General features: G+C 39.4%; 1 protein-coding gene across 2 annotated transcripts; it reads right to left on the bottom strand.

The window, feature by feature from the left end:
• Positions 1-1,810: 1,810 nt before the first annotated feature.
• On the bottom strand, positions 1,811-16,658 carry LOC103714423. 2 transcript variants are annotated; one of them, XM_026807409.2, is made up of 3 exons: positions 16,385-16,658; positions 15,960-16,261; positions 1,811-2,420 (listed from the first exon to the last, which is right to left on the bottom strand). In XM_026807409.2, the coding sequence occupies exons 1-3, from the start codon at positions 16,547-16,549 to the stop codon at positions 2,249-2,251; spliced, it is 639 nt and encodes a 212-aa protein (XP_026663210.2). In that variant the 5' UTR covers positions 16,550-16,658; the 3' UTR covers positions 1,811-2,248. The 2 variants fall into 2 exon arrangements, with proteins under 2 accessions (XP_026663210.2, XP_008799886.2); XM_008801664.4 differs by having other exon boundaries at positions 15,960-16,297; positions 16,385-16,654.
• Positions 16,659-19,400: the final 2,742 nt, after the last annotated feature.

The following is a 19,400-nucleotide window of genomic DNA, read 5'->3' as shown; positions in this document are numbered from 1 at the left end:
CTACACCTAAGAATCTCATCATGAAGGAAATATTCATCAATCAGGATGCTCATATTGATATTACTATAAGCTTTGCTTTTCATGTTGCAGAAGCCGTTCTTTGATATCAAAATATTCACATAGTGGCTAATGCGTGTTCTTCGCATCGTATTATTCAAGACATCAAAGGGCCTGTCTATAAAATCTCTATTAGTGTACAAGAGATACCTCTTTAGAAACTATTTGCATATAATATATGATAGATTCTAAAAGAAGATGCCCGGTATCCTTGATGCCAATTCCTTTAAATTTTTTATTATCCAATTCTAACTGTTTTTTCGAAGAATAAGTCACCATGATTGAGTTACAAAAGTTACACCTCCAATTATCAAGAAGCAGACCTAGAAAAACATGGATGGGTGCTGCAATGAGTGGAAGCTATAAAAAGTTGTAGGGGGAATAATTTTCACGCCATCTCCTCTCCTAGATGACTTGGTCCATTGGCCGAAAATCTTTTTCTTTTTTTTTCGTCTAACTTAAATTCAGTAATAGATAGTCCTAATTTCAGGGAGCTGGATATTATATCTCGCCCTTTGAGCAAGAAGTCTAGGGTTCAATTCTGAGTAGCATCAGCCTTGGCATCAAATCGGTCTTCCTGGAGGCTTAGCCTCCAACCTAAATGGGGTGGGATGAGCAAGGGTAGTGGTAATGGATGCATTAGATCCCTCTTACCCTACCAATAGAGAAATTATTTCCTACACCATGCGCACCATGTGGTCGTGCATGCCACCAGTCATCGAGGCGCACTACCATGGGGTTCCATTCAATATGTGATTGGCCCACATGAATACACCTTGGAGACTGGTGGTGTGCATGACTGCGCTGGCGCACACAGCGCAGGCTGTAATTTTTCCTACCAACATGAATCAGATGGGCGAAGCAAGGGACCAACAGGTATTGACTTTTCTGAAAAATTAAAAGGAGTCCCCTCCCCTGCAAAAGGCCAGAACTACGTTTCTTTGGGCCTCCCTTCTACTACTTTATGTCGCTGTCCTGTGGACGCTGACTCCTCCACCAAGAGAACATGAGAGGAAGGCTGAAGGACAGCACCGAGCTCCTAAAATGGATGGCTGATATAATGGAGGGAGGAAATGATGGCTTCATTTTGACCTCCCCCACTTGAATGGAAGCCATGATGATGGTAGGACTTTGCGAAGTTTCGTGGTGCTGCGGGTGCCTACATTTTGCTCTGACTTCCATCTGAGTGGTGCTTTGGTGGGGACATCCATTTTGACTCATCCTGAGACTGACGGCCAAGAAAATGTCTCTGGATCCTCCTCCCCACCAAAACCCAACCTCATAAAAAATGATATGCATTGCAATAAACCTGAACACCTTAGCCCAAGCTAACTGGACTACAAAGTTTTGGACCCAAAACACAATTTGAGTTGGTTTAAGGCTCGGCTGGATCACATCGGATTGTACCTTACAGTCTGGTCTTCCAGTAGGATGGCATCCCACCCTCATATTCTCCCAACTTTACTGCAAAATAAAATAGTTCAGGATAACATCTAAAAAGTCCTTTTTCTCTCTCGGAATCTTGGAAACAGGGAGATAAAAAGGTTCTAGGAAATGCTTTCAAGTACTGCAACAGCTTACCCCAACTCCCCAAGGCAAACAAATACCACCAAGGAAATGGATTTTCCATGCAGGAGTACACAAAATACAAAACTGAGCATGGATGGCTTGGGCCATGAGTACCATGAGTAGAGAATACCGGAATCATGGTACCCCTACATAAAACAAGCCTAATTCTGAAGGAATTGTGATGTCTAGACCAAGAGCATGTTCAGATTTTTCATTTTTTGACGATGATGAAAACAAATTTCAAAAAAATAAATAATGAAACTGTTATTCTACTAGAGGTACAAACCTTTGTTCGTAACCTATAATTGTTCATAATCTCTCAAATACATCTAATCCAAATTCCTTAGTATCCATCAGCTCCCGGCAGTAAACAATTGAAAGATGAGAAACAGTTCTCTTACATTTTCGTTTGTGGAACATGCTGCATGTAAGCTTTTCCAACATCATCTTCTTCCAGTAGAAGACATAATTTAGCGATTCCATTTAACTTGCTTGAATGTTCAAAACTTGGATTGAAAGTCCTTGACCAGGAGATGACTTTATGGGAATGCACAAGTATACGCTCATGGTGAGAGCAAGCGACCACTGGTTCCCAAAGATTTGAACATAGAATAGTTGAAGCTCAAGCTGGTTTGTGCTCATTGATGAACGTGCCGACGCTCTTAAACCAACGCATGAGGTTTCGGTGATCCTTCACATAAAGCCATGCTTGGAGAAATGGAAAAAGGCTCTCATTCACACCACGTGCCTCTATGTAGATATGGAATGCATCTCTCATCTTCTGTTCCAGCTCCCTGCCAGTTCAACCACCAGAGTCATGGAACTTAAATGCAAACCAATACCATTTGTTTGTATCAATCCTTAATTATAATATCTTTGTTGAACTGAAATAACAGTTATGACATCCAAACGAGATCTGGAACTAGTGGAACTAGAAGCATCATCATTTACAAGGAGTAAAGACTTAGCAATTCATGATACTCCTAAAAACAAATGAGAGAGAAATATGCAAATGAAATTCACTATTCCAATTTAAAACAGCAGATTCACCATCAAATTAACTACATAAACAAATAGAAAAAGTATTGGATATTCAAACAAGTTAGAAGTTTCATCCAACTGCTACAGAAAGAAAACTGCGCAAATAATATCAAAGAAAACTGCTACAAGCCCAGGTATATACATGGAAGGAAGTTCATGTCATCCATTATCTGTTCTAATAACGAGAATATATGCAACCCATCCTAAAAAATATGAAGAAAAAATCTGGAATAATTTGATTTCAATACATTTTTTTATGGTCATCTTCAATAGTTTCAGTCTTCAATTTTGGTGGCCCATCATGGATTTTGAATCACCAAATATTTTATCAAAGATTGAACATTTAGTGCATACTCCAACTCTCTCTCTCTCTCTCTCTCTCTCTCTCTCTCTGTGTGTGTGTGTGTGTGTGTGTGTGTGTGTGTGTGTGTGTGAAAGTGCATACATAATCAGAACTAAGCTCGCTGCCTCACTCCTAAAACAAATAAAGGTCTGGGCCCATGTCCATTTCGGGTCCCACAACAGGTTTTGATTTTTTCTTTCAAGGTATTTTCTTCAAACAACTAGTTCATAATTTATTTACAAAAGAAAAAATCATTTCTTTTGCCTACAAAACTAAAATCAATATGCCACATCAGATGATCCGAAGTTATTTATTTTATTCCATACACTTATGAAGCAGCATCCAACTCTCACAATTTGGCCCTAACAAAAAGATGCAGGAGAGACGCAAAACGAAGAAAGACACAATTCGCTAAATTCTTTTTCACTTTCCATACTCCTTCCTCCCTAGACCTAAACCCAGCCAATGCCATCTCTCACCTAGATTATCAACTCATCTTCAGTAAATTGTCATTGACTACCACAACCGTCGACCACTAAGATCAACCAATAGTTCCAAGCATACCTAGGCAATGTGCAAGTTATACCAGCTTCAGAAATATTAATGAAACACATGAATAATTGCACTTGAAATACTCTATTGCTATGTTTTCATGCCCCAATCCCTGCCTTCAAATTTCCACCATTGGGTTGCCAAACAAAGTCACCCTCAAGATGACTCCAGAAAGCTTGATGTCTTCAAGCAGTGAATCAGTTACCAAAGAGCCATTAGAGAAAAGAGGGTTGACTGGATGCTAGAATGGTAGAGCTTTGAGTACCCATGAATCCCACATTCCACTTAGTCCCAATGAGCTAGTACTATATCAAGAACAAAGCAGGGAAGCAGCCCATCTTTCTTAACCAGGCAGGTGGTAGATTAGCTAGATTTTTCAGCTCTTTCTTTCATCAATTAGACATATAAAGAAATTGAAGCCTCTCACCATCATCATGACATTTAAAGATGAGAGAGGAGGATTGGGCGGAACATTGGCCAATGTCAAAGGATAAGAAGCAGTGATCCATTATCCATTTATTCTTCGAAGAGCAGAGGATTAAAAACCCTTCCTCATTGCTCCACTTTTCAAGCAAAGGAGCTCAAGAAACTATGCAGTTGCTTGAACAGCAGGTGCTATCAGAATCCAAAAATTGTCCCTTTCGACTGATAGTGAGAGCCTGAGAGGTTTGGGAAGAATCACTGAGTTAAAGGCCAAGCGAGAAAAGTATAGCAATATCTTTTTGGATTAGGCAGGTTCATCGGCGGGCAGGATGCTTAAATTCATTAGCTCTGTAGATGGTGATGTGGTTTCAAGTGATGGATTTGTTGAGTTAGGTATTAAACTTAACTCATGATAGATTTATTAGGAAGGGTGGAATATGGTATGATTAGTACAGCAAATAAGGATATTTGGGAAAGGGAGAAACATGTGGAGCCTAGTGGGAGGAAAAACCACAGATCTGGTCCATTATACATCCAGAAGAGGTAATGATTCTGAACATGTCACAAAACAAATTGGATCCTTTGTGCATGTGTTCCTGTTTCCTAGTTATAGAGGGAGTCCCCAAACCACATCTTATATGGCCTCATCAAACTCCTGTTTTACAAATATAAACTTGTAGGTTCTCTTTTACTAGAGTTTGGCATATATAGTGCAGGTGATAGGAGACAGATGGCTATGATTTTCCATCTGATCAGGAGAATTTTTATATCACGTCTATAATCTGATAAATAGTTGGGATAAGGCTCAATGGTTATGGCTATTGAACATCTATAATCTGATAAATACACATTGAATTTTGGGAGGGGCACTTCTCTTGTTTCTCTCCTAAGAATACGAACAGAAACAAGGAAAATGTATTTATTTTAAGTTGGTAGCTTTTGCAGCTGTTCCGAGAGGAAAATGACCCCAGCACGCAGAGCCCCATGAAAAGAGTGGGGTACTTCGGGTTGCCATTATACATGCAATGCATGTGAAAACATGGAAAAAACACTTTATTTTTTATGATGTTTCCCTCTATGATGAGATAAGATGGATATATGGAAGGATAATACCCAAAGGAAACAAAAGGAGGAAAAGTAGGAAAGAGATGGTAGCACCATGTGGACAACAAGATGGTTTTAGAGGCTGGCCTCACATGGTTGGCCTTAAGGCTTGCACATTATACATAACAAATTAGTTTCTTGTTCCCATTATTTAAAATACAGAATTTTGCATGACAGTGCCTTCCTACGGAAAGGGATGTTACATGGTTTTGCAACCTCGTCAAGAAAAACACATTCTTCTGCTAATATCAACTGGTGTGAGATTAAAACAATTGTTGCAAAATTCTCCCTATGCACAATTCCTTCTTTTCTCATTAGAAAATAGTTAGTCAAAATTTTCAATTTTGCAAATGCTTCTTATTCATCCAAAGGTCTCCATTCCCTCAGAGATGGCTGAAGATGCATCCATTTTTTTATGCTTGGTGGATTCTATCTATCCACCAATGACCAAACTACTAGTTTAAAATCAGCTAATGTCATCACTTTCTGATTTTTGAGATTAGCCTTTAAGGCCTTTGAGCACAAGGCCCATAGTACCAGAACCGGCAACCCTGCCGGTAGGCCGGCGGTACGATATAGTACAATATCGTACCATGCCATTCCGGCATGTACCGACAAAGGAAAACCAGAGAGACAGAGGGAGAGGGAAAAGGAGAGAGAGAGGAAGGGAGAGGGAGGGGGAGCATGAGAGATACCGGGAGAGGTTGAGAGAGGGAGCTTGGAAGCCCTCCTCTCCACCTCCACTCATCCGCAGGGGCGCTGGGCAAAAGTCTTTGTTTCGAACGAACCAGAAATTCGGCCCCAATATTTAATTTTTTTCAATTCTTTAAGTGAAATCGGCATAGAGTTTGCCGACTTCAATTAAGAATAGAAAAAAAGTAAAAAAAAAAAAATTAAAAATTAGGGTCGAGCTCCAATTTCATTCGAAACAAGGGCTCCACCCAGCGCCCCTTGCGAATGAACGGAGAAGAGAAGGGCTTCCGAGCTTCCTCTCTCACCCTCTCCCGGCAACTCTCTTGCTCCCAATCCCTCTCTTTTCCTCTCTTTTCTTCTCTTTCATCCCTTCCCATGCTGGTTTCTTGAATTGAGGGCTAGAACCATGTCAATCAGCCCCCGTTACAGCTCCGTACACCTCGAACTGAGCGGTTCGGGGCGGTATTGCGATGTTCGGTTCCGTACAGTATAGCTTTCCTTGCTTGAAAATGTTCTTATCCCTATTATAAGGGTTCCCTCTTTTTCTTATCACCCTTCTTTTTGCCAAACTCTTGTGATTTGAAGACAATGAAAGCCTAATATTATGTCTCAACTTGCTAGAGGTTTCCACCAAGTGTCAAGATTTTCTGTTTTTCTGTCTTTGAGATGCAATAACATCCCAACTATCTTAAACAAAGTTGCTTCTCATAGAATTCAATTTCACCTCTGATGCAGCGATAATTGAAGATCAACTACAAAGGACCAAAGGAGGGTGCAATGGCTACAAAAATCAGCCATGAAAATGCTTATGTTGCTATTCAAGCCAGCAGAGGGCTGAGATCATGAAGTCAGGTAGCAATAGAGGCATTTTAGGACCTCACCCTGCTGTGAGGACCAACAAGGAAGCAAGGTGCAGCTGGAACTTCATCCAACTATCCCAGGTTCATTGATGATTGATCAGCTTTTGATTTTCATTTTTAATTTGGTGTTTTCAGATTAATATCAAAGTTAGCCGCTGGTACGGTTCACGTCTTACTGTAGTGGGAACAATGTTCGCTGTAGAGCCAGGCTTAATTAGGAGTCCTAGTAGAGGTCAAATAGGTCAGTCAATTACATGATTTGTGAGATCTACAAGGAACCCTAATTTCACTCAAATTAGGAAAAGATAGGAATCTGATTGGCCTTACATGTGGCCTTGTTATTGGTGTCTAACTGTGATCTACACAGAAATATTTTGGCAAAAAAGAACATCTTCGGAGCCTGGTTTGTCTCTCTCTCTTTCTTAATCCTTTCTCACTGCCTATTCTGTTTTTTTCCTATTAATCTTTTCTCTTCAAGGATTGCAATCCCACCAAGATGGGGAGTATCGTAGCTATTCCATCATGTTCCTATGAGATAATAGGAATTGGGATGGGGGTGGGACCCCAAAATCCAAGAACGTGGGTAATCCCACCATCCTATCTTCATCCCAGCTAGGACACGAAAAAAAATGGCTCCCCCCCCCATCTACCGCGGATAATACTGATGGTGGTCATAGGCCTTCCAAACACCGGCCACTCGAACTTCCTCACCTCCACCATCCCTCACCATAGATCCGAAGCCAAGGATGATTTCTTTCTCTGCCACTGACAAGGCGTTGACTGTCAGATGCAGCGGAAAAGAGAAGTCAGAGTCGGGAAGGAAGAAATTGAAGAGCGAAACAAAGAAACTGAAGTTGAGGAGGGAAGCAAGGATCAAAGGGAAGAATCCATGGCCCTGATCCTCGAGTCTCATCTTCGAATGCAGGAAGGGACAGAAGGGTCTCTCATTGGATAGGGCACTCAAGGAAGTGAGGGCAGAGTCGGGAAGGAAGAGATTGAAGAGTGAAACAAAGAAACTGAAGTTGGGAAGGAAGGCAGGGATCGAAGGGAGGAATCCACGGCCCTGCACCTCGAGTCTCATCTTCGATCACAATAAGGGACAGAAGGTCCTCTCATTGGATAGGGTACTCAAGGAAGTGAGGACAAGATAGAAAATTGGTTTGAGAAAGGAGAGGGAGCGGTTTACGATGGGGAAGATGGATTTGGGAGGATTTGATAAGGTGGTGCCACATGAGGGAAAGGGGCGTAAAAAGAGCCACATGTCCCTTCACTCTCATTTTTTTTAGGCATTTAAACTTTAGATAGTTTAATTAGTTTTAGTTATTCTTATAAGAAAGGTGACAGTTTGCTTGATTGGTTAGGGGGGAAGATTTAAAATTTTATGCACCTAAGTGCACAAAAGTTAAATCCCCAAGTCCAACAATAATATTTTCTCAAATATATATGTATATACATATATACATAGACACATCTATAATATTATATATTATATATTATATATTTTTTGTTTATATTTTATATTTTTTGTATGGGTGCTTTGGTTTATAATTTTTGGTCTTGCAGCATTCATATACCCTTATATGCTCCTGCTTTATGCCCGGTGATACCGGCTGGTACAGCAAACCTTAGTCGCAAACAACAGCTCAGACTCCAAATCAAGATAAAAATTTAACAATATTAATAGAGATAAAAGATATAAATAGACTTACATAACTTACGGCAGTAGAGTATATACTATTTTAGCAACATATATTCTTTTTTTTTAAATTCTAAGTATATAAAAGATTATCATTAAAGCTTTAGTAATAAAAATCAATAAATACAAAAATGTCGATATAACTCAGTCTATGTTGTGCTTAATGCATAATTCTTTGCACATAACCAGTCTCAAGCCCTAATAAAAGAGGAGGGTTATGGTAGGTTGACAACTAGCGTCAAGCTATAGCCACATCCTATGAACATGAATCTCTAAAAGAAAACTATTGGGCCACAACTTACTAGAGATGTGCTACATCGAACTTGGGATTTAGTGAAAAATGGATAAGGATTAACTAGGCATTCCCCTAAAGCAAAATGTCATATCGACACTTGGATGTGATAAAAAGTAGGGGTTCTCACACTTTAATGGGTGGATGAAGGTAAAGAAGTCAGTCCAAAAAAGTAGGATATGGTTAGCAACTTGAAATATAAAGTCATTGACAGAAAAATTGATGGAACTAATAGACACCATGGCTAGGGGGGATAACAAAACTTGCTTGCAAAAGACTAAGTGGATAGATGAAGAAAAGCAAAAGAACTTAGTAAGATAGGTTATAAACTTTGATATATGGAAAATGATATGAATAAAAATGGAGTAGAAATTATTGTAGATTAGAATTTAAAAGACGAGTTTGTCAATATGAAGAGCATAGGAGATAGAATCATCTTGATAAAATTGGTGCTAGGCGAGGAGTATAATAATATCCTTAATGCTTATATCCTTAATGCTTATGCTCCTCAAGCGTGATTGATGATGCTATGAAATAATGCTTCTGGAAGAACATGGATGGACTAATTCAAGAGATTCCTATAGAAAAAAGATATTTATCAAAGGATTTAAATAGTTGCATGGTAAAATATAGTGTAGGTTTTGAAAGGGTGCATGAAAGTTATGATTTTGAAGATAGAAACAAAGCAGGAGGCATCATTTTTGCAGTTTGCAGTGCCATATGACCTAATCTTAGCTGACACTTGCTTGAAATAAAATTCACTTGATATCTTTTAAAACTGAGCATGAAACTAGTCAAATAGATGTCTTTCTTATTAGAAAGACATATTGTGTTTTGTAAATATTGTAAGGTTATACCAAGTGAATTTTTAGCCACCCAACATAGACTAGTAATTTTAGATCTGTATATTAGAAAATGACATAGAACAAAAGAAAATAGGAACTGGAGGACTATATAGTATAATTTGTGAGAGAAGAAACAAATATCTTTTGAGGATAGAATGTTGAAGGGAAGAACATAGGGTCTAGATGGCAAAATCAATACCAAGTGGAAAGAAATAGCTAACAATATTAAGAAAGTGGTTATAAAGATACTAGGAGAATCAAAGAAAAAATGACCATCCAATAAGAAAGCTTGATGGTAGAATGAGAATGTTTAGTTGGCGGTTAAATCTAAAAAAGAGTGTGATTGGCAGCAACCTAAATATAGGAATGTAAAAGCATATGAAAGCTATAAGATGACTAAGAAGAAAGTTAAGAAAGCGGTACAAAAGACTAGATTCAAGGTGTACGAAGAGTTATATTACAAATTAGATAGGGAGAAAGGCATGTATAAGATTGCAAGACGAAGAGAAAGAAATCCTAGAGACTTGACTACAGTAAAATGTATCAATGATAAATAACAAAAAATTGGTTAAAGAGGATGAGATTAGACAAAGATGGAACGGTTGTTTTAGTGAGCCATTCAATGATTATCAAGTAAACAATTTAGAATGCTTTACTAGTTCCATTGAGGATAGAAATGTTAAGCATAGACATAGAATTAGAGTATCTAAGGTAAAGAAGACTATAAAAAGATGAAAATAGGAAATGCAGCGGATCTGATGAATTCCTACTATGATTTGAAAGTGTTTAGGTGATGTGGGAGTAATTTTATTGACGATTTAAGATTTTAAAAACCAAAAATATGCTTGATGAAAGGAGGAAGAGCACTATAGTAGTAATTTAAAGAACAAAAGTGATATTCAAAAATATTCTAACTAGTGTAGTATTGAACTCATAAGCCATATAATAGAACTTTGGGATAGGATGAATCAGCACCTATTGAGGTGTGATACAAAAGTATCAGAGAGAAAATTTGGTTTTATGCCAAGAAGGTCAACTATGAAAGTTTCTCTTCTAAAGGTTAATGGAGAAGTATATAGAGACAATATCTTCATATAATCTTTATTTTAAAAAAAGCATATGATAAAGTTCCTAGAGAAGCCTTAAGGTGGATGTTATAAAAGAAAGGAGTTTCTGTTAGATATGTTAACATGATTAAAGACATACATGATGAAGTAGTTACTACCATGGGAACTATTGGTGGTAATACGAGTAAGTTCCCAATCACAATAAGCATATTCAAGACAATATTTCTTGGTATATACTGTTTGCATATGATATAGTTTTAATGGATAACACTAAGGTTGGAATTAATCGTAAGTTGAAATTACGGAGGAGTCCCTTCGAGTCCATCGATTTTAGGTTAAGCAAGACCAAAATGAAATATATGATGCAGTTTTAGTAGAAATAGAAATAGAAATGAAAGTGGAGTGAAAATTGAGGATCATTAAGTGCCTAAGATTGATCCTTTTAGGATTGATTGTTTAGAAGAGGAGATTGGAGAAGATGTCATTTATAGGATTAAATCAAGTTACAAAGAAGTGCAACTAGGATATTACGTGATCATAGGATTCCTGCCAACTTCAAGATTTATAGGACATTCATACAACCAACTATTCTTTATAGCACAAAATGTGAGGCAATTAGAAATTTCATGTAGCCGACCCCAACTAGTTTGGGATTACGACTTAGATACGTTAAGTAGAGTAAAAAAAGTATATATAAATATATTTATATAGCTTATAATGGTACTAAATATCCTAATTTACACTAAACATAGTATTTTTGAAATCCAAATATATTAAAAAAACAAAACAATAAAATATCTAAAAAAACTAAAAATAAAAAAATCAATGGCATCCCAAGAAAGTACCAGGATGCTTGACCAAGATGCCATCGAGCTAGGGCGGGATGCGGCACATTCCATTCCTTGGAAAAACCAAGATGTCCAATCCCCATGGGGTTTAAAACCTTGGTTCTCTTTACGATTTCTCTCCTATAAATCTTCTTGTTTATGATTTATTTGCTGTTGTCATTATCTATTTATCTGAACTATTAGCAGATTATTCAACTTTCTTTGATTGAAGAATATAACATTGCTGATCGCAAATATTATTTAAGGATTTTATCTGCACGCTGTTATACATTTTTACTTTATTTATATGATTATTTCTATGCTAGATTGTCATTATTTGCATATTCTGCTAGGTCAACTAGTCTTGTATCTTTGCCTACTTACTTTGATTTGAACATCATTTTTGACTATTACTTTCAACTGTAAAAACCCTAGATATTGATCTTCCATGCTTATTTTCACTTATATAACCCTAGGATAGGCCTATTTAATCCTTTGTTTAAGCAGAAAACTAAATGTTGCCCTACCCTCTGGATTTGGACAGCAAGCAATAAAGCTTCTTTAAATGCTAAGCTATCCTATTCCTAGAGTCCTCTCACGTAATGCAAGCCAACCCTAAGTGGTCCTGCATCAGTTTAGTACTAAAGCCAAATATCCTACTTTCCCTTTTTCCTCTTCTTTCCATTTTTTCCCTATCTCTTTTACCCAAGGTCTGCTGAACCGGCCCGAACCGGCCGGTTCACCACGTACCGTACTGGTACCGGCTCCAACCGGTACGGTTCGGCTGTGAAAAATGGTTCCGGCCTTACAGAAGCCGGAATCGGCTATTTTTTGTTGTGTACCGATGCGAACCGGTGCACACCAGTACAAGCCGGTACCGGTGCAAAACAGGCCGGTTCGCACCGGCCCAAGCGTCGCTTCCCCGCGCGCCCACGCGGGGGGGAAGAGTGCCCGCGCGGACGCGAGCTGGGAACCGCGTCCGCACGCCGTTCCCTGCACTGGGAACCGCACCCACACGAGGCAGCACGCCCGCGCGGGCGCTATCAAGGAATTGCGCACCCAGATCGCGCCCACGCGGGGCTCGGGGAATTGCGCACCCAGCTCGCGCCCGTGCGCTATGCCCCGCGCGGGCTGGCACCCCGCGTGAGCCATTTAATAAATGCCATTCTATGGCATTTAACGGTCTCCGCGTGCGGACACGCGTTGTTTTTTTTCGCGTCCACGCACAGACGCGCGCGTATCCGCACATTGTTTTATTTTCGCGTCCACGCGTCGTTTCCACTCTGTTGGCCGGATCGGTACCCGTTCCAACCGGTACGTTGGCACAGTCGGTCCAGCGGACCTTGCTTTTACCTATTATCTTTTTTCTTCATGATCTCCAATGCTGAATTAAACAGTCCGCTTGAGATCCTCCCCCAAGGCTACAATGGCACTAAACAACAAATTGCTCATATGTAATACAACATGATTGTAGTCAAATCTTCTTTTGAAGAAATAAAACAAACTCTAGCAACATTCTCACTCCAAATTTCAGATCAACATGCTGTATTCCCCCTCCTTTGAGAACTCAGCTCCATCAAATTGGGGTAGGGACCTAATGAGCCATCTTGGACTGAGATGACATGTTGCAGAAGGAATGTGCCAGCAGGCCTCTTCAACTTCATTACTGGAGGTCTTTGGCAGTTACATAAGTAACAATGAGGCCTCCATGCTGAAACAAATATGTACTCAAATAGCCATCCTATCGTACCTTCCTTTCAAAAAGCCATAGACGCTAGAGATGTGACATACTTTAACGGGCAGCACATTAATTTGCACAATGGCCACAAGCCCACCAATTGAATAACTGACCAAACACCTCTAATGGACCTTGGGACTGGCATTTTTCACCCATGTTACCTCTAAGAATTTGGGTGTGGCTCAATTTTCAACTTTAGCTTTTCAACACCATCTTCAAAGACAAAATTAGTGCATCACCCAAAATGTATCATAATGGCACAAAGCTATCCATTGCACCTTAAATTTGTTTGGAGAATATTGCTGCACCTCCAACCTTCACGATCATCTTCTTGGTGTGTAGTGATAAAAGGTCAGAGAACAACACAATGATGTACTTCTTCATCTTCACTATCAACACTCTTTTCTTCATCACTTTTTCAGCTTCAAGATAGAGAACCTCTCTGGCTTTCTGCTAGGGACCGGCATTAGCAATAAGATGGGCCTCATCAGCAAATGTCACCAATTGATTAGGGCATTGTGAAGAAAAGTGGCCAATTCCTTTGCAAGTGAAGCATTAGATTTCAGCCCTGGATTTGGAACCTCCACCCAATCTACTTTGTGAACTTGATGTGTGTGCTAATTTGTTGCAGGAAGCTGCAGAGGCGGTTGGGGCTTTGATTGGCTCAACTCTGATGCTGAATGATCAGATTTGAATGAACTAGAAGAAGACTTGAAAGCTGATTTCTTTTTCATTTCTTGTTGAATCTAATAAGCAATCTGTGTAGCATCTTCCTATGTATAAAGTCTTTTGTAGCTAAACCAGAGGAGATTTTGGGGTTCAAACCTTAGCGATACATGGAGATTATTACAACCTCAACCCATGGAAAGTCAGATCGAGCCACCAAGCTGTAGAGCTTGGAAGTACACTTCTCGATCATCAAATGTCCTTGCCTGAAATGTGTGAACTATAACTGGAGCCACTAATTGTAGTTGGGAGGCATGAAGTAGTGAGTCATGAATGCCTTCATGTCATCCTTAGTATGGTTGGTAGCATGATTCAACTGTTTGGTCCACTATATTCTTGCCATCTCTTCCAACTTTGCTTCAGTAGATAGAAGTTGACATTCCCGAGCAATTTGATACCACCTAAGATAGCTTTCTAAGCTGTGAACCCAATCCAAGAAGACCTTTAGATCATGTCCACCATGAAAATCAGCTACCACAAGTTTCAACTCAATCCATCACAACAACTCTTGGATCTCTGTTTACACAAGCAGGGCTTTCAGGAGCGGGTGTTAGAACATCAACCTATGAAGGTTGCAAAACCGAAGAAGAACCCATTTCTACAAGTTTTTCAACTGCAAGATTTTGAATTTGGAGGTACAATGATGCCAAATTTTGTTTTATGCCTTCCAAGGAAGATTTGACTATAGTCATCTCCTCTTGAAGATGAGCAACTTGTTGTTTGGTGCCCTTATAGTAGCCTTGGGCAAGGGTCAGGCCAATTGTTTAATTCAGAACTGGAGACCATGATGGAAAGAGAGAGGAGGTTAAAAATAAAGGAGAAAAAAGGAGGAGAAAATAGGAAAAAAGAGGAAAAAGGAGAAGCAAGATGTTTGGCTTTAATACTAAACTAATGGAGGACCACTAGAGCTAGCCTATGTTGTGCAGGAGGACACTAGGAATAATATAGCTAAGGTTTAAAGAAGCTTAATTGCTTGTTGTCCAAGTCCTGCAGACAAGGCAGCAAGAAATCAATCTTAGTTTCCTAGGAAGGCTTAAGTAGGCCTATCCTAGGTCTACATAGGTGAAAGAAGGCAGGAAAAATTAAGATTTAAAGCTTCTATGGCTGAGAAGTAACAGCCAAAATGATGTTCAAATCAAAATAAGAAGACAAATATGCAAAACTAGTTAACCTAGCAGCAGATTGAAGTAAGTAATCACATAAATAAGTCAGAATAGTCCAACAGCAGGCAGATCAAATCATCAAATAAAATATGTGATCGACAATGTTATATTCTTCCATCAAGATTTCTTTTAAATTTATTATTTTTTTAGCTTATAAAATACTTTTATGAATTTTCCTAGTGCTAGATCTTATTGAACATCACACTTCAATCACATAGATAAAACATCTCTGAATTATGTTAACCAACTTTTCACCAATCATGCTTGATAGTCTGCTTTATCATCTATTTTGCATGAAAGCCAACAAAATTATTATGACAAATACCGTAATTTTAATGTTGGATCTTCTCAATATAATTAATTCCCATGAGATTTCTTCTTTAAGAGACCTTAATCTGATTATCAATGTCAGGTTATATCATGAATTGTCATATGCTTCTCTTAATAGAATGGCATTGATAATAATCATGCATTATTTTGAAAAGGAACTACAGGTATCATCCCAACATTTTACTAGTTTTATAATGCAATCCATTCTTTTTACGAGAGAGAGAGAGAGAGAGAGAGAGAGAGAGAGAGAGAGAGGATGACCCACCCGCATTATAATTTACCAAGCCCAAATACTACAGGATGCACCATCCAAGACTCAAACGAGAACTTTGGTTTCTAATCAAAGAGGTATCCCCAACATTTAATTACCCATAGAAAAATAATTTCTTACTAGCCAAAAATCAATCTTATACTAATTTTCTCTTTCAGAAAATGGGTTTACAATATGGTTACATTTCACCAGCACGACCACAACGGAGATTTACAGTTTAGTAAAAATTAAATTCCTCATGATGCACAGAAGACCCAATTAGGCTTTCATCTAGATACGACAGATTCAGCCATTTCAATCATAACAAATAAAAGCCAATAAAACAGAGAAAGTGAAGGCTTGATGGCAGAAAAGGGGCTTACTGGAAAACACGACCCTGGTACTTGGACATGGAGGACGAGCCAGAGGACGCTGCGAGCTTCGGCCGGAGGCAGACAGAGTGTATACCGACCGCATCCGGGTAGAGCCCACAGAGGAAGTGGAGGGACTCCTCCCTCCCGGGCTTCGACACGTCGACGTGGAGGAACAGCTGGTTGATCGAGTCATCGCCGTCGTCACCCTCGGCGCCTGCGGGCATGATGTTGGCGAGGCGCATCACGGAGATGGTGATCTCCTCGTCATTGTAGGATCTCCGAAGGACCGGCCCGTCCATGTCCAGCGCCCCCTTCACGATTGTGTACGGCAATGGCGGATTCACTTTCTATTAGAGAGAGGATAGAAGAGAAGGTCACGGAAACCCAAGAAGGGGTAAAGAAAACCAAGAAGAAGAAGGGAGGAGGGGGAGTACCGGAGGAGGGGTCATCTTGGAGACTTCGAGGTAGTGTTCCTTGAGGGAGCGGAGGATGATGGAGTCCACGGCGGCGGAGGTGCCGGAGGAGAGGGATCGCCGGGCGAGGGAGCGCCAAGGGAGGGCGGCGCCGCCGCCGCCGACGACGAAGGCCCGGTGCCACATGTCCTCGAGGAGGATTCAAGACCTCGCCTTTGGTCTTGGGAAAGGGGTTTAGGTCGGTGCAGGAAGGGAAGGGTTTTGTCTAGCGCAAAAAAAAGAGTAGGGTGTTATGTTGGGGATTTGCGTTTAAAAAGGATGGTGCTACGGGAAGACAGAGAAGATAGAGATTCACTTCGGACTCGTTTGATTCGCCGCAAAAATTTTTTTATTAAAATATTTATTTAAAATATAATTTTTAAAAATATAATATTAAAAAATAATTTTAGTATATTTGGCTGATAATAAAAAAGTGGTATATTCTAGAATTATATTTTGTTGAGTATCTATTTTATAAAAAAATTATATAAAATATCTATTATATTATTAATAAAGAAAAAAAATTTATCAATAAATTTTGATAGTTTGATAGTACTTTTGAAGAAAAAAAGACATCTCAATTCTCAACCAATAAAAAATTAGCTTTTCAATATCTTTCATATAAATTTTTTACATAAAATATAAAAAATTTATTTTTATAAAAATATAATTTTTTAATTTTTTTTAAAAAAACTTCATTTCTAAATTTTTTGAACTTTTCAAAAGGCTCAGATTTGTATCTCATAAGATACACATACCTATATCGTGAATAATCATCGGTAAAGGTAATGAAGTACGAATAACGACCCTTGGCTGACACATAAAATGGGCCACACATATCAGTGTGTACTAAGTTAAGTATTTCAGTGGTCCTCTCCCCATGTCCTACAAAGGGCAATCTAGCCATTTTTTCTTGATGACAGGACTCACAAACTGGATATGACTCAGAAATCAATGGGTCGAGAAGCCCATCTTTCTCCATTTTTTTCATTCTGTCCTCTCCAATATGACCAAACCTGAGGTGCCACAAATACTTCTGGTTTATCTCATCTCTGGATCTTTTAGATCCTATGGCATTCACTACTTGCTCAGACACATTAACAGACACATCAATATGCAAGTGATAGAGACTGTTGATCATGAAACCACGTGCAACTAATTTATTTCTGAAATAAATAGAACAGTAGTCTTTGTCAAATGTCAAAATATGATCATCCTGTGCTAAACATGAAATAGAAATCAAATTCCTACTAGCAGCAGGGACATAGTAACAGTCTCTAAGCAATAAACTAAATCCAGATGGTAATCGTAGAGGATAGGTGCCCACAGCTACAGCAGCAACTCTTGCCCCATTGCCAACCCGAAGGATCACTGCACCTTTCGGCAGCCTCCTACTTTCCTTTAGACCCTGCATAGTAGTACACAAATGAGCACTAGAACCAGAATCTATAACCCAACTAGAAGTAGAAGAAACCGTAAGGTTAGTTTCAATTACGAGCAAGTCTAACATACCTTCAGAAGGTGTGTCTGCCTTTTTGTTCTTCAGGCTCTCGAGGTATGAAGGGCAGTTCCTTTTCCAATGGCCGTCGACGTTGCAGTGGAAACATTTTTCCTTGTCATTATCATTTTTCTTATGAACTTCCTTCTTAGGCTTCTTGTCTTTCTTCTGCTTCTTTACATGCTTCTTTTTCTTCCAATTAGACTTTCTCTTAGAACCAGAAGTCAGTTCAGCAGCCAGAACAGAGCTCCTTGAACCTTTCAAGGCTCCCTCAGTAGTTACCAACATATTCAATAGTTCGGTCTTAGTGCATTCAATTTTATTCATATGGTAGTTTACTATAAACTGCCCAAATGAATCAGGAAGGGATTGCAGGATCAGATCTATCTGCAGTTCCTTATGCATGGTCATACCGAGCTTTTCAAGCTCCTCTAGGTCCTTGATCATAGTCAAACAGTGATCATGGACAGACTGCCTCTCGTACATTTTTGCCTTAAAGAGCCGCTTGGACACTTCAAAGCGTGCAGTGCAGCTTTGCTCACCATACAACTCTTGTAGGTGAGCCAGTATTTTCCTAGCAGTCTTCATGTTCTCATGCTGACATTGAAGTTCATTAGTCATGGATGTCATGATGTAGCACTTGACCCTAATGTCATCATATGTCCACTTTTGATACGTCTCACGCTGATCATCAGTAGGACATGCTGGTAACCTGGGGATGTCATTCTCGAGCACATACCCTAATTTCTCATAATTCAAAACAATTTTCAGGTTTCTAAGCCAATCTTTATAATTGATTCCGGTCAGTCGGTTGGTCTCAAGGACACGGGTCAAAGGGTTCGAAGCTGACATTGTGATCTGTAGAGAGTAAAGATTCTATTTAGACTTTGTACTTGAACTCTATTTGTTTTAGGATCTTTTAAAACAAATATGCTCCCACTATTTTCTCGAATCCCTCATACTCCCCTGATGGAGAAACGAAAACCCTACGCGACTAGGATTTCTAATGGGTACTGCGGTCTCAGCGATTTACATGCCGCCTCACCTAACAGTTATTGGTGACATATAAATGGATGAGTGTACAACTCTTGTACAATGCTTTTGAAGCAAATTGCAGTGGTACTTGGTCTCTAAGTGATGAAGACCTCACCTAACAGTTATTGGCCTCATTACTTAGTTAAGTCAGACCCACCGTATAACTACAGGAATAAAATCGTTATTGGGTCCTCACTTAACAGTTATTGGTGCCCAACCCCACCTTTACCCCACAACATCTCATGTCTAATAGAGAGGTCCAATCCCCTGATGCAACTTGCCCACTGTGTCCAGCCGAGACAAATCAACACCGGAAAGACCTTAGCAACTCTACTACGGTGGAAGACCTATGAACTTAATATTATGAAATCATGTCTTAGTGTTTGCAACTTGAGTTCTTCATAAGAGGTAATAGAACAATTGGCCAGGTAAGCAAGTGGGAGGCTCTCCATACTCAGAGAGTAA

This window comes from Phoenix dactylifera, unplaced genomic scaffold (assembly GCF_009389715.1).
Source record: "Phoenix dactylifera cultivar Barhee BC4 unplaced genomic scaffold, palm_55x_up_171113_PBpolish2nd_filt_p 000284F, whole genome shotgun sequence".
NCBI classification, from domain to species: domain Eukaryota; kingdom Viridiplantae; phylum Streptophyta; class Magnoliopsida; order Arecales; family Arecaceae; genus Phoenix; species Phoenix dactylifera.
This window is presented reverse-complemented; position numbering and strand designations above follow the sequence as displayed.

Coding starts and splice junctions, on each gene's coding strand:
- LOC103714423 (XM_008801664.4), bottom strand. CDS start 16,549: ATGTGGCACCGGGCCTTCGTCGTCGGCGGCGGCGGCGCCGCCCTCCCT. Junction 16,298..16,384: donor CCAAGATGACCCCTCCTCCG/GTACTCCCCCTC, acceptor TCTCTCTAATAG/AAAGTGAATCCGCCATTGCC. Junction 2,421..15,959: donor TACCAGGGTCGTGTTTTCCA/GTAAGCCCCTTT, acceptor TTGAACTGGCAG/GGAGCTGGAACAGAAGATGA.